General features: G+C 37.8%; 1 protein-coding gene across 4 annotated transcripts in view; it reads left to right on the top strand.

The window, feature by feature from the left end:
• The window catches only part of HELZ (helicase with zinc finger), a 159,317-nt gene that overhangs the window by 84,165 nt on the left and 61,533 nt on the right, over positions 1–13,619 (top strand). For all 4 annotated transcript variants that reach the window (XM_026512424.4, XM_026512419.4, XM_048225749.2 and 1 more), the window contains 5 exons: positions 1,167–1,345; positions 4,146–4,264; positions 5,417–5,562; positions 6,838–6,985; positions 10,055–10,238. In XM_026512424.4, the coding sequence (XP_026368209.1) occupies positions 1,167–1,345; positions 4,146–4,264; positions 5,417–5,562; positions 6,838–6,985; positions 10,055–10,238 (776 nt within the window). The remainder of the gene's footprint in view (positions 1–1,166; positions 1,346–4,145; positions 4,265–5,416; positions 5,563–6,837; positions 6,986–10,054; positions 10,239–13,619) is intronic.

Raw genomic sequence — 13,619 nt, 5'->3', positions numbered from 1 at the left:
AACAACCTCCGAACTGGTCTCCCTGTCTCTCTCCCCTCTGCCCCTGCCTCTGTTCCAGTCAGGCGCATAGTGCAGCTAGCTTGTGGTGGCTTGTGAGACCCAGTCATGTACGTGTCTTCCCAAATTCGCGTTTGGTGACATCATGTTGGTAGCTTGAAATTGGCCATGGTAGTGGAGTTTATACCACAGAAGTCAGCAAACATTACAGATCAGCTCCACCCCTCCCCTCCAAACTGGTTGTTTAACATTTACCAGCACACGACTGTCCAGCCCTCCCCCTGTCCACCTTCCCAAACTATATATTCTGTCCAGAGAAACAGAGTGGTCCTTTAGCAAAATAAGTCAGATCATGTGACTGCCCTGTCCGAACTCTCTGATGGCTTTCCATTAAAATCAGAGTAAATCAAAGCCTTTATGAAAGCTTGGAAACCCTGTGATTTGTCTCTGTGCTGGAGCGTAGTAGACACCCAGTAGATCGTTGTTACATGTGAGTGGGTGAGAGATGGGTGGGTAGGTGGATGGATGGAGGAGTTGTTTCTGTACCATTTGTGTAGTCTAGTGCATGAGGCCTATTAATGTTTTTCTTTTGAAATTAATGGAAGAGATGCTCGCTCTTAAGATTTTTCCGATTGTCCAAAATTTGAATTTAGTTTTAAATCTGCTGTAGATAATTTAGATAAACCTCCTTTAGATTTAAACATGGGTGTAAGAATATATCCTGAAGTGAAATGCAGATAACTTTTATGTTTCTGTCGTAGGTGTGCAACTCATTGTTTTTTACTAGCATAGATAACTACAATATGAATTAAGTTTATTTTTGTAAGAATATTCTAGAAAAAATATAATTCCCAAACGGGAATGTTTTGAACTTAAAAAACTATGGTGCTTATGAAACTGTGTGTCGATTCTGTTGTAAGATTAATCTGAACACTTAAAAATAATTAGATATTTATTTTATGATAGTGCATATGCTTTCTGTTTGAATCCTTTTTTGGTAGGGCATAGTCACAGTTGTGTGTAAATTCTAATTCAGTAGAGTGTTAATGGTTATCAGATTTATTTGTTAATTTCTAGATATGGTAGTCTTAACGTAATAATGTTAATTTTTTGATTATGCTGTTAAGATGTTAATAAATATAAATAGGAAATGTTATCTTCTTTTATAGGGTATATTTCAGAAATCGCTGGGTAAAGACTGTCCACCCAGTTGTGCATCAGTACTGTTTGATCTCAAGCGCACATTCCACCTTTCAGATGCCACAGAAAGAAGATATTCTTAAACACCGAGTGGTGGTTGTTACATTGAATACTTCCCAGTACCTCTGTCAGTTGGACCTTGAACCTGGTATGCTGACTCAAGACACAGATAGGGTGTTTCTGAATGCATAGGGCTTCTGCATTCAGTTTAGACCAGGGGTTGGCAGATTATAGCCTTTGGGCCAAATCTGGCCTGTTGTCTGTTTTTGTAAATAAAGTTTTATTGGATGGAACACAGCCATGCCCATTTATTTACCTATTTATTATGTATGGGTGCCTTTGTGCCACAGTAGCTGAGTTGAGTAGATGCAACAGAGATTGTATGGCCAACAAAACCTAAAATATATACTGTTTGGCCCTTTACCAAAAAAAAAAAAAAAAAAAAAAAGTCAACCCCTAGTTTAGACATTTGAGTAACCACTTTTCTGTTTGTTCTCTTGTCAGATGGTATATACTTACTATTGTTCGTGTGAAAAATTCCAGCTGGATAGTGTTGATGTTTGTTTGTTTTTACAATTTTCTCAAGTTTTTGTTTTAAAATGCTTTTGTGTTATACAGTATGTAGAGACAGCAATCATGATAGGTTTTTTAGACATACTATTAAAATTATTTAAGTACAGGAATCTGTAAAACCAAACTAATACGAAGTATAGTATAAGGTGACAAGTAATTCTGTAAGTATGGCAGAACTTAACCATCAAAAAGTGGTACCACTTTAAGGTATTTGCTTTGGAAGAATATTCATTTATTACTGCCATATTATAATGGTTCACATTCCTCAACACTTTTTTGCTCTCTCCTTTTGGAATTGCTTTCAGAGCCAGTGACAGATTCTTTTGAACATTCACGTCCCTGGAAGGTAGATACTGTTCTCTTCACCTTGAATTCCTGGCACCTGGCCCGGGTATAAACACCTGGAGGCCCTTGATAAACTTCTGTTTATCTTAAATGAATGAATGGTGGCCAAACTTTCTTTTTTGAGGGTAGATTTAATTTTAGAAAAGCTTCAAAATCTTTCTGAGACATGTCTGGTAAATAAGGTAGGTGATCAAACTGAGCAAAACCATTAGGGGTAAAAAAAAAAAAAAAGAGACAGACGTGCCTCTCATGTAATGAGACTTATTTTCTTGTGCGTACGGCTCATAGCTGGCTGGTAAGGGCAGTTACAAAAGCAGAGTTTCAAAAATGTTTTGAACAGTGACTGCATCATTGCAGTGAGTTCTGTTTCCTCCCAAATGACTTCTTTGAACGGAACAACACTTATTTGAAATGTAAATTTTGGTGTGTTTATTTAACGATCAGTCTCATTACTTCATGGTTATACTCCACCTATTTTCCACTTAGATGAAATGCCCAAACCTGAACAGTATAGTTTTGTGGGAAAGTAAAGAATGGCTTTGAAGAGCAAGAATGTAGAAGAATACTTAGAAGTTGCCCATGTGCTTTGTTCTGGGCGTTGTTTATACTTGATTTCATTTAATTCTCATATCAGCCCTATGGAGGAAGGGTTCTTTTACAGATACGAAAACCAAGGCTCAGGCTAAATCAGTTGGATTAATTCAAGGTACCTTTACTAGCTTAAGCAGTAGCTTAAATATACATGATATATCCAGTTCCTGATTGAAGCCTAGCTCTATTTAATTAAAACGTTATCTAATGAAAACAGTAGTTTTCAAGTAATTAGTTTTGTAAAACAAAAAGCACAAAGTCTCCTTAACAGGGAGAAAAATGCACAAGCCTCTATCATGATTAGGCCACTGTTGGGGAAATACACAACAGTTATTGATACTTACGCTATCAGCCATAACCATTTGTATGAATGGATGCTGATGGTGGTTATTACTGCCAGTCAGTAAGATTTAGAAGGTTCCCAACCTAAAAACAAGTTGCATTAGAAAGTTGCATAAAAAATGGTTTGGAACTTTCTGATAGTCATGGAAATAGGGATAGAAATAGAGGTTTGGTTCTTGGGCCCTCCTCACAGGAGGCTAATTAATCCAGAGAGTTTTAGAACTTTGTCATTCTGTTGAGAAGCTGTTTTGTTCCTTTGCTCTGCTAGTAAAAAGAAGGCCCCCTTCTTCCTACCTCGGTGTGTTGGCAGTAGGGGAGATCTTTTTCCTTCTCCACATGGAGACCGTGAGATTTTTGCCTCTTCCCCCCCCATTAAGGGGAAGGGGCTTTCTCCTCCCTTCTGTACACAGCATTCTGTGCCCCAGTGTGAGCGGCAGTAGCACTCAAGATGTGGGACGCCGCCTACTAAAAATGGTTGGCATCTGTCTGTCATTTTTTGCACACTGGTGATTTTGTTTTCCAGCCAGCGTAGGCTCTTAGACTAAATAATTTTACACGCACGTACACACACGCACACGCAAACCCCTAAATAATCAAATTAGTAAATCTGCTCATCGATAGCCCCTTTGTTTCAGTCAAGGTTGATTATAACTTTCTCCCTTACATTAGATTTCAGCTATGATTTTCTTTAATGTTTAATATGCATGATAAAGCTAAAGTTACTTGTAAACTACCATCGTTTTATTTTCGCTATTTCACCACATAAATAGTGAAAGGACTATCAGTGTTTAGTTGCCAGCCCTTCTTTTTGGTGAAAAGCTGCTATCTTGTACTTCAAACATCTTTTTTATATGTCAGTCAGCTGTTCGTCTTGGGGCCCTTAGCACCAGATGCGATTTCGAATCTATTATTGGGTAAAATAGGTATTTCTTTTCATCTCTGTTCTTTAAATAATCATTTAAATTAATGATTTTCTAAATTGAGGATTGCTTGGAAATCAGGACCCTGAACTCTTTCCGTAGCAGAAAAGGAAAGAAGTACTGCTACCTTTATTGCTGCTGTGAGATGCTTTACTGTGTTTATACTGTACTTTGTAGGGTTTTTTACACACATTCTGTTAGATGAAGCTGCCCAGGCCATGGAGTGTGAAACCATTATGCCTCTAGCATTAGCAACTAAGAACACTCGGATTGTCTTGGCTGGTGACCACATGCAGGTATGCACCCTCTGAGCCATCATATTCAAGGAACTACTAATTATATTTTGATGTTTAATATTCGATTTTCTAAAACGTTCTATGAAACTCTGGCATGTATTACAGTTTAAGTACTTTAAATATATCTGCACTAATAATGAAAAATACTGCTTTTTCTGAAGGAAAATTACTATCCTAGTGTTTTTTTCCTTTGGATAGAGAGTGGAATGAATGAATCTGTCAGTGTTACAGTTTTCATGTTTTTAATTTGAAGATCAGCTTTCTGGAGTGTGAATATTTGATTTTTACTTTTCTTTAGAAAATAAATTTAAGTTATCCTTCCCACAGTTCCCCAACTCTTGTCCCTAACATTTGTTTTCAGGAAGGGTTGATTTTTTTTGCCATCGTAGGAAAGAGAGTACACTTAATTCAGATTAATAGCCCACATCTCAAAGAACATTTCTGATTCTATGTATTTCAGTACCTATATAAGGAAAGAGAAATAGAATTTTTCTATTAATCTTTGTTTTATAAAGTTGCAGTTTGAAGTTCTTTCTCTTCTGCTGCAGTCGAGATTGAACCTATGTAATATTATAGCTGTGACAACATCCAGGAAAGAGTTGAATGTAGAGGAAGAAATTCTGTTTTTGTTTCTTTTCCAAAAGTAGTTTAATTTTGTTCTTTAGTGGTCAGAGGTATGATGAAGAATGTCTCCTTCTACTTTATGAGATACAAAGCATTATTTTGCTGATTATTAAAAACAAATTTTTTCATCATAGGCTATATATCCTTCCAGCTCACCCTTTTAAATAGTTGATCAGTTTTAGTGCAATAACTGGTTAGCTCCCCCAACGATGCAATGGGTTGCATCCCTGAAGTTACTGAAGTAATAGCTATTTATTATTATGTTGGAGGAGCCCTTTGTTAACCTATGTGTAGAAACTCTATGCTACTGTGGATATACTGAAATGAAAAGTTAGAAATTTTTGCCTAGTTCTTTATAGTGGCAAAGTGGTTCAGAGAAAGTATTCTTGATTCTGCTTATTCCAGCATTCAGCATGTTGAGATTTAGTACATCAGAGGTTTCAGCATAGTGGAGTTTTTTATAAGCAGGTTAAAAAAGTACTACTTGCATATTTAGTTAAATTTTCTCTGTATGTTTGTCTGTTACAGCTCAGTCCTTTTGTTTACAGCGAGTTTGCCAGGGAGAGAAACCTTCATGTTTCATTACTTGATCGACTCTATGAGCATTACCCTGCCGAATTTCCATGTAGGATCCTCCTATGTGAGAACTACCGCTCCCATGAAGCTATCATCAAGTAGGTGTGAACTGCCCCTTCTGTATCCCACTTTCTGCAGTCTGGTGGGAGGGAACTCAGTATGGCAGTGGTAAGAGGAACAGGCTGTTCCCTGCACAATTATATGGTGTCCCTGGCATTGCAAATTATGTTAAATTTTATTTCTGAAAAAGAGTACCTGAAAGGTCAGCTGTAATTTTTCACAAAATAGGGCAATCCTGGAAACTAAAATTTTAGGTTCTACCAGTTATGATGTTTTTCTGCGACTAAATATATAATATATATGTAAAACTACATGATGTAATAAACAGATATATTGACAGAACACACAGTTTCTTAGATGTCTGGCTGTGTTATACAAGGAATCTGTTTTAAAAGTAAGGAAAGAAAAAAGGAAGCAAGCAAGGAAGGAAAAACCATGAAACTTAGTCATGAAGTTTTTAAAGATTTCTGTTAAATATAGTATGCATCTCTAAAAGTAAAAATATCATAAATGACAGCTCCGTGAACAGTCACAAATTGAATGTATCTATGTAACCCTGCATCTAGATTAAGAAACAGAACATTAGCAGCACTCTGGAAAGCCCCTTTCCAGTCACTACCCTGCCAAAAACTTACAGTTTTTGAAAGTTTAGTAAAATTTAATAATATTGATTATGTTAGTCAGTGAAAACCGTTTTTAGGTTTCTTTGAAAACAGGAAGATAGATATAAAAATAAATTTAGATTTAACTGTGGCTTTTATCATCTCTTAAAAAGTGATCCTCTTTATTAGTTGCCAGTCATTTGCTGCAGCCAATAATGGATCAAGTACTTAGTATTTTCATCAGTAAAAAGTATTCTTTTTTGTAGCTGAAGACTTGTTTGTCCTTCAGTTGTGTGTGTTTCAGTGTCTGTATATCTTTGTGTTTGCATGTGTAAGTAAATGATCCATATTAATCAAAATATGTATTAACCAAGAAAATAGCTAGCAGTTTCCTCATAGAGCAAGATTCTCATCTGGTATTGAACTATTGTCATTTTTTCCTTTTCTTTCTATACTCTGGCTTCATACCTGACCAGATTAATTCATTTAGCAGTGGTATTCCAGGAGCCTACTCTGTTGTTATTGCTGTGGTTAATTTTGGGGGAAAATCTTGCCTTCATAGGTGTTGGATGTTTGAATTAAAATTAATCAAGGACAGAAAGTAGCATTATTAGAATTGACTGATAATTTTTTTTCCTTATGGGTGAAGTTAATTTTGATGATAAATTACTATCTATCTATTTATTTATTTATTTTGGTCTTTTTTGGCAGTTACACCTCTGAGCTCTTCTATGAAGGCAAACTGATGGCCAGTGGAAAGCAACCAGCACACAAGGATTTCTACCCACTAACTTTTTTTACAGCACGAGGGGAAGATGTACAAGAAAAAAATAGCACAGCTTTTTATAATAATGCAGAGGTACCTTAATTCTTTTGGAGATTGTTATTTTTCACAGTCACGTGGTCTGTTCTTGTTGAGTGTTTATTTACGATTTTGGGTTGACATCCTATTGTATTCATTTACATGAAAATAGCATGTAAAATGTATTCTTTTTGTATAACATTGATTTGTGAAGATGAATCTCCTACGGGAAACAACTGATTGACATTATGATTACATTTGATTTACATTTCTTTTTTTTTTTTTTTAAAGATTTTCTTTCTTTATTTGACAGAGAGTGTGCACGCGAGAGAGAGCGCGCGTGCACGTGCATACAAGTAGGCAGAGCAGCAGGCAGAGGCAAAGGGAGAAGCAGGCTTCCCACTTAGCAGAGAGTCTGACGTGGGGCTCGACCCCAGGACCCTGGGATCATGGCCTTAGCTGAAGGCAGATGCTTAATCAACTGAGACACCCAGGCGCCCCTTGATTTACATTTCTTACGACAAAATACAGAATACATGACTTTGTTTAAAAGAAAAGCCAGTATTATTTTCATATAATTATTATTGTTAGCTAACTAAAATAGACTATGATTATATTTCATAGTACATACCCAGATGACTTATTTTAAATGAGTAAGACCTGAATTGCAGAATCCTGTGCTCCAGAGAGATTACACAGGCCCGAATGACAGTGTTGCTAGGGCAGTATGTGCTATAACATGTATGGTTCTCTTACAGTTTCTGACTTTTTAAGTTTAGAGAGAATGTGGGTAATGTGGTCACATCAGGCAGCAGACAAAAACCTGGTGAAGTCTTTAAGGGCCAGCAGGCCAGAGACTCTGAGGTTGCGTTCTGGCTGTCGCAAGGGAGTGGATTTCTGGACTTCAGGAAACCCAGAGGAGGGGGTATGCTTGGTTGGTCGTTAGAGGAATGAGTCTTGGTCTGTGATCTCCATTTCCCTTTCTTCTCTTGAGTCCCACGCGTTACTCGTTTTATTTACAAAGAAATGGGTCTTATTATGTAACAGTAATTCATCTTTCCTTTTAAAAATTGATCAGAGGTCTATAGTTAGAAGGCAGTAAAAGAAAATCAACTGCTGTTAACTGTTCAATGTAGGTCTTCTGCAGCATGGAGCTGTGGAAAATGGGATCCGATGCTCACCAGCTGCCAAAACTGCCTGGAGTAACTCTTTCAACCCAGGGAGCTAGGGGAGATGGGAACTGTCTCTCAACTGCTGAGATAGCCTTTCTGTAAGAGCTGTGTGCGGATGGGTGCAGTCCCTAGCTTGAATGCCCTGGCCTCCCTCTTCTTACTAAGTTTCTGTATACTTTGTTGAATAAATCCTTCTCAATTTCTTATAAAGTCTTTGATCAATCTCCAGAGACTTTGAATGATTGTCTGCTAATTTTGACCAGTGTAGTAGATGTCTGTCTGGGAGAGAAGTTTCCCCAAGCTCCTTATATCACCATTCCAACTCTGTGTATTTTGACTTCAGTTTTAGGCATCCCTTCACAGAGGGATGAGGTGGAGAAATGGTTGTGTATTGCTTAGTGGTAGGAACTCTGTGTGTGTGCGTTTGGGTGGGGTGGGCAGTAGAGGTCTCTCCCCATCTTTCATCTACCCCCATATTTAACCAAATGGGTGAAGATAGGTTTTTCTTATTCGTTATTGCAGTAGACTCAGGGCCACCTTTCTTGTTCCTTGTAGTGAGAGCGCCATGTCTTCAGTTCAGTTCACTCTTCAGAACCCTTGGACAGTCTGTATATCTGAAGCACTTAAATCATCGTAACAATAGGGAGACTGTAGTCTATACCTCTGTCATTCATTGAGTTTCTATTTGGCAGTGAGAACAGAATCCTACCTGATAATCCTCAAGTTCTTGAAAGGAATAAAAATACTGTCAAATTTTATTAAGTATATTTAACATTGTAAATATAAGTACGTATTATTAACAAATACTAAATAATGTTATTTAAAATACATTTAAAAAACTTCATTCTCAGGGCACCTCGGTGGCTCAGTTTGTTGAGCTTCTGACTTTTGGTTTCAACTCAGGGCTTGATCTCAGGGTTGTGAGACTGAGCCCCACATCGGGCTGTGCACTCTGCGCATCGTCTGCTTGAAATCCTTTCCTCCTCCTTCCCCTTCCTGTCTGCTTCTCCCCCTGCTTGCATGCGCATGCGCGCGCTCTCTCAATTAAGTAAATAAATGAAATCTTAAAAAACAAAACAACTTTCTTCTGTATGCCCCTAGTGTCTTGCCTGACCCTCTGTTGAGCTTGCTGTTTCCATATGTATGGAATATACCTATATGTGGAGTCTGTTTTCTAAATATACAGCAGTCTCTCAGCAGACAAGGAGCATGTTTTATTGATCGTTGTGTCCCCCACTGTGCCAAACATTGAAACTTCGATCATTTCATTGTATTAAAATAGATTGAATAAATTCAGTTGGGCAGAATATGGTGTTACTTTATTTTAAGGTTAATGAAATGGCTTGGGCAAACTTGTACTACTACAAGACCGTGAATTGTGGAAGTGTCTCTCCAGTCCAGATTTGTCTTAGTCCCAGCTGTGGTTTGGTGTTCTCTGTTGGCTGCTTTGCTCAGTTCTATCAGTGGGGGAAGGTGACAGTGCTAGATCTTGTACTGCTGAGACTTAATAGTGACACTGACTCTAGGAATCTTTCCGTTGGCTGTTCATTTCACTGGCCTGACAGGGAGTGAGTGGACTGAGAAATCCTGGGAAGGTGGGGAATTGCTTCCCTGACTCCCTGGATGGGGTTACCAGTTTCATGGTCCTATCCCTGTCCTCCTCCCTACATGGGAATTTGAACCTGTCCTCATTTAAGAATGGAGGCTGGATGAAGGGTGAGGGCCAGTTGCCCATTATGTTGTCTCTGATATTCATGTTTTCACTGGGTGCATTTTACTTGGGTAGAATTTTACTGTTTGAAATGTACATAAAATTTTTCTCCCTGTGTTCATATCAGCAAAGCATTACTCCTATTTAGAGATAGTTTTTAAATGACGTTTGCTAAAATGGCATCCTTTATACATCTGTTTCAGTTACCATATCTTTAATATGCATGTGTGTGTTTGTTTAAAGGTATTCGAAGTGGTGGAACGTGTGGAAGAGTTGAGAAGGAAGTGGCCAGTAGCGTGGGGGAAGTTGGATGATGGCAGTATCGGTGTGGTAACTCCATATGCTGATCAAGTGTTTAGGATACGTGCTGAACTTCGAAAAAAGAGATTATCTGATGTTAATGTAGAAAGGGTGCTAAATGTTCAAGGTAAGTATTAATTGAAATGAATTAAGTTATTCAGATGGTTAAATCTTAAAGTGTGTGCATGTTTGATTTTTAATTCTCAAGGCCTTTTTTCTGGACAAGCAATTATGTATTCTTATTCTTATATATTCTTTTTTTTTTTTTTTTTTTTTTTTTACCAAATGAGGAAACAGATTTTTATTTTTATTTTTTTTATTTTTATTTTATTTTTTTTACTAATAATGATTTTTTATTATATTATGTTAGTCACCATACAGTACATCCCCGGTTTTTGATGTAAGGCTCGATGATTTATTCTTATATATTCTTATACCAAGTTCTTTAATGGAAATTTGGCAGTTAAAGGTCAAGCTCATTTACATGTTTATTAAATTTTTATATCCAAATGAAAGAAGTAGGAACAAATGGATTTTTTCAGTGACCATGATGGTGTGAAAGCCACACACTACATCTGTATGCAGTAGTTATAACCACAGTACTGTACAACGCCTACTGTCGGTATACCCTATCTGAAGACTGATTTGTTCATAAGGATTTTTAAAAAACTTGTAACTGTCAAGCATATTGTGTTTAAATGCATTTTTCAAGGCACAGTTTGTGTTTTATGTCTAGACGTTCCTAAGCGCATAGTTACCAGCAGCTCATTTAAGTTGCCTTCATGTAGTTAGTTGCTATAGAGTTTGTGCTTTTATTTTTTTATGTTTATTTTTTATAATTTTTAAAAAAGATTCTGTTTATTAGAAGGGGTGGGCAGGGGTGGAGGGAGAGGGAGAGGGACAGCAGACTCCCTGCTGAGTGTGGAGACCAGTGAGGGTCTCAGTCCCAGGATCTGAGATCATGACCTGAGCTGACTTCAGACGCTTAACTGACTGAGCCACCCAGGCGCCCTGAGTTTGTGCCTTTAAATATATGAAGCAGCATTATCATGTGAGTGCTGGAAAAGTTCAGTTTTAGGTTTCCTGGGAATATACAATAGTAAGAGTAATGAAGTTGTAGATTATGGGGACAAAATAATTTCACTATACCATGTGTTGTGCAGATCCCTCAAAATTTGGGCATTTGTTTCCAAATTTATTTACATTTTAGTTAGCATATAGTGTAATGCTGGTTTCAGGAGTAAAATTCAGTGATTCATCACTTAATATACTACACCCAATGCTTCTCACAACAAGTGCCCTCCTTAATACCCATCACCTATCTAGCCCATCCCCCACCCACCTCCCTCCACCAACCCTCAGTTGTTCTCTGTCGTTAAGAGTCTCTTATGGTTTGTTTCTCCTCTCCTGCCCTTCCCATATGTTCACCTGTTTTGTTTCTTAAATTCCACATATGAGTGAAATCATATGGTATTTGTCTTTCTGTGATTGACTTATTTCCCTTAGCATAATACATTCTGGTTCCATCCACGTCATTGCAAATGGCAAGATTTCATTCTCTTGGATGGCTGAGTAATATTCCACATGTAGGGGTGTGTGTGTGTGTGTGTGTGTGTGTGTGTGTGTGTGTATACCACATCTTCTTTATCCATTCATCAGTTGATGGGCTTTTGGGCTCTCTCTGTAGTTTGGCTGTTGTTGATAATACTACTGTAAACATCGGGGTGCATATACCCCTTTGAATCCTTTTTTGTATTTTTGTATCCTTTGGGTAAATACCTAGTAGTGCAATTGCTGGGTTGTAAGGTAATTCAATTTTATTTTTTTGAGGAACCTCCATACTGTTCTCCAGGGTGGCTGCCCCAGTTTGCATTCTCAACCAGCAGTTCAGGAGTGTTCCCCTTTCTCCACATCCTCGCCGATACCTGTTGTTTCTTGTGTTGTTAATTTTAGTCATTCTGACAGGTGTGAGGTAAATGGTTTTGATCTTTTTTCTTTTCTTTTTTTTTTAAAGATTTTATTTATCTATTTTAGAGAGAGAGCGTACACACAAGAGTGGGAAAGAGAGAGTGGGAAGGAGAGGGAAAGGCAGAGAATCTCAGACTCTGTGCTGAGCATAGAGCCCAGTGTGGGGCTCAATCCCATGACCCTGAGGTCATGACCTGAGCTGAAACCAAGAGTAGGACATTTAACCGACTGAGCCACCCCGGTGCCCCGTCATTGTGGTTTTTGATTTGTATTTCCTTGATGATGAGTGATGATGAGCATCTTTTCATGTGTCTGTTAGCCATCTGGATGTCTTCTTTGGGAAAGTGTCTATTCATGTCTTCTGCTCATTTCTTAGCTGGATTATTTGTTTTTTTGGGTGTTGAGTTTGACGAGCTCTTTATAGATAGTGCATACTAACCCTTTATCAGATATGCAGTATGAAATAACTTCTCCCAGTCCATAGGCTGCCTTTGAGTTTTATTGATTGTTTCCTTTATTGTGCAGAAGCTTTTTATCTTGATGAAGTCCCACTAGTTCATTTTTGCTTTTGTTTCTCTTGCCTCGGGTGGGGTGTCTAGTAAGAAGTTGCTACAGTGGAGGTCAGAGAGGTTGCTGCCTGTGTTCTCCTGTAGAATTTTGATGGTTTCTTGTCTCACATTTAGGTCTTTCGTCCATTTTGAATTTATTTTTGTGTATGGTATAAGAAAGTGGTCTCCAGTTTCATTCTTTTGCATGTTGCTGTCCAGATTTCCCAACACCATTTGTTGAAGAGACTGTCTTTCTTCCATCGGATATTCTTTCCTGCTTTGTCAAAGATTAGTTGACCATGTAGTTTTGGGTCCGTTTTTTCTGTTCCATGGATCTTTGTGTCTGTTTTTGTGCCAGGACCATACTATCTTAATGACTACAGCTTTGTAATGTAGCTTGAAATCCAGAATTGTGATGCCTCCAGTTTTGTTTTTCTTTTTCAGAATTGCTTTGGCTATTCGGGGTCTTTTGTGGTTCCATACAAATTTTAGGATTATTTGTTCTAGGTCTGTGAAAAATGTTGGTAGCATTTTGATAGGGATTGCATTAAATGTGTAGATGTTTTGGGTAGTATAGACATTTTGACAATGTTTGTTCTTCCAATCCATGAGCATGGAATGCTTTTCCATTTCTTCGTGTCCTCTTCAATGTATTTCATAAGGATTCTGTGTGTTTAGAGTACAGATCTTTTACCTCTTTAGTTAGGTATCTTCCCAGGTATCTTATGGCTTTTGCTGTGATTGCAAGTGGGATCAATTTTTGATTCTTATCTGCTGCTTCTTTTTTGGTATGTAAAAATGCAACAGATTTCTGCACTTTGATTTTATGTCCTGTGACTTTGCTGAATTTATGTGTTAGTTCTAGCAATTTTTTGGTGGTGTCTTCCAGGTTTTCTACATAGACTATCATGTTATTTGCAAGTAGTGAAAGTTTGACTTTGTCCTTGCCGATTTGGATACCCCCCCTTTTTCCTCTTTTTGTTGACTGACTG

The sequence above is a fragment of the Ursus arctos genome, unplaced genomic scaffold, assembly GCF_023065955.2.
Source record: "Ursus arctos isolate Adak ecotype North America unplaced genomic scaffold, UrsArc2.0 scaffold_24, whole genome shotgun sequence".
In the NCBI taxonomy this organism is placed as follows: domain Eukaryota; kingdom Metazoa; phylum Chordata; class Mammalia; order Carnivora; family Ursidae; genus Ursus; species Ursus arctos.
The sequence above is the reverse complement of the archived record's forward strand: the minus strand, read 5'-3'. Positions and strand labels throughout refer to the sequence as shown.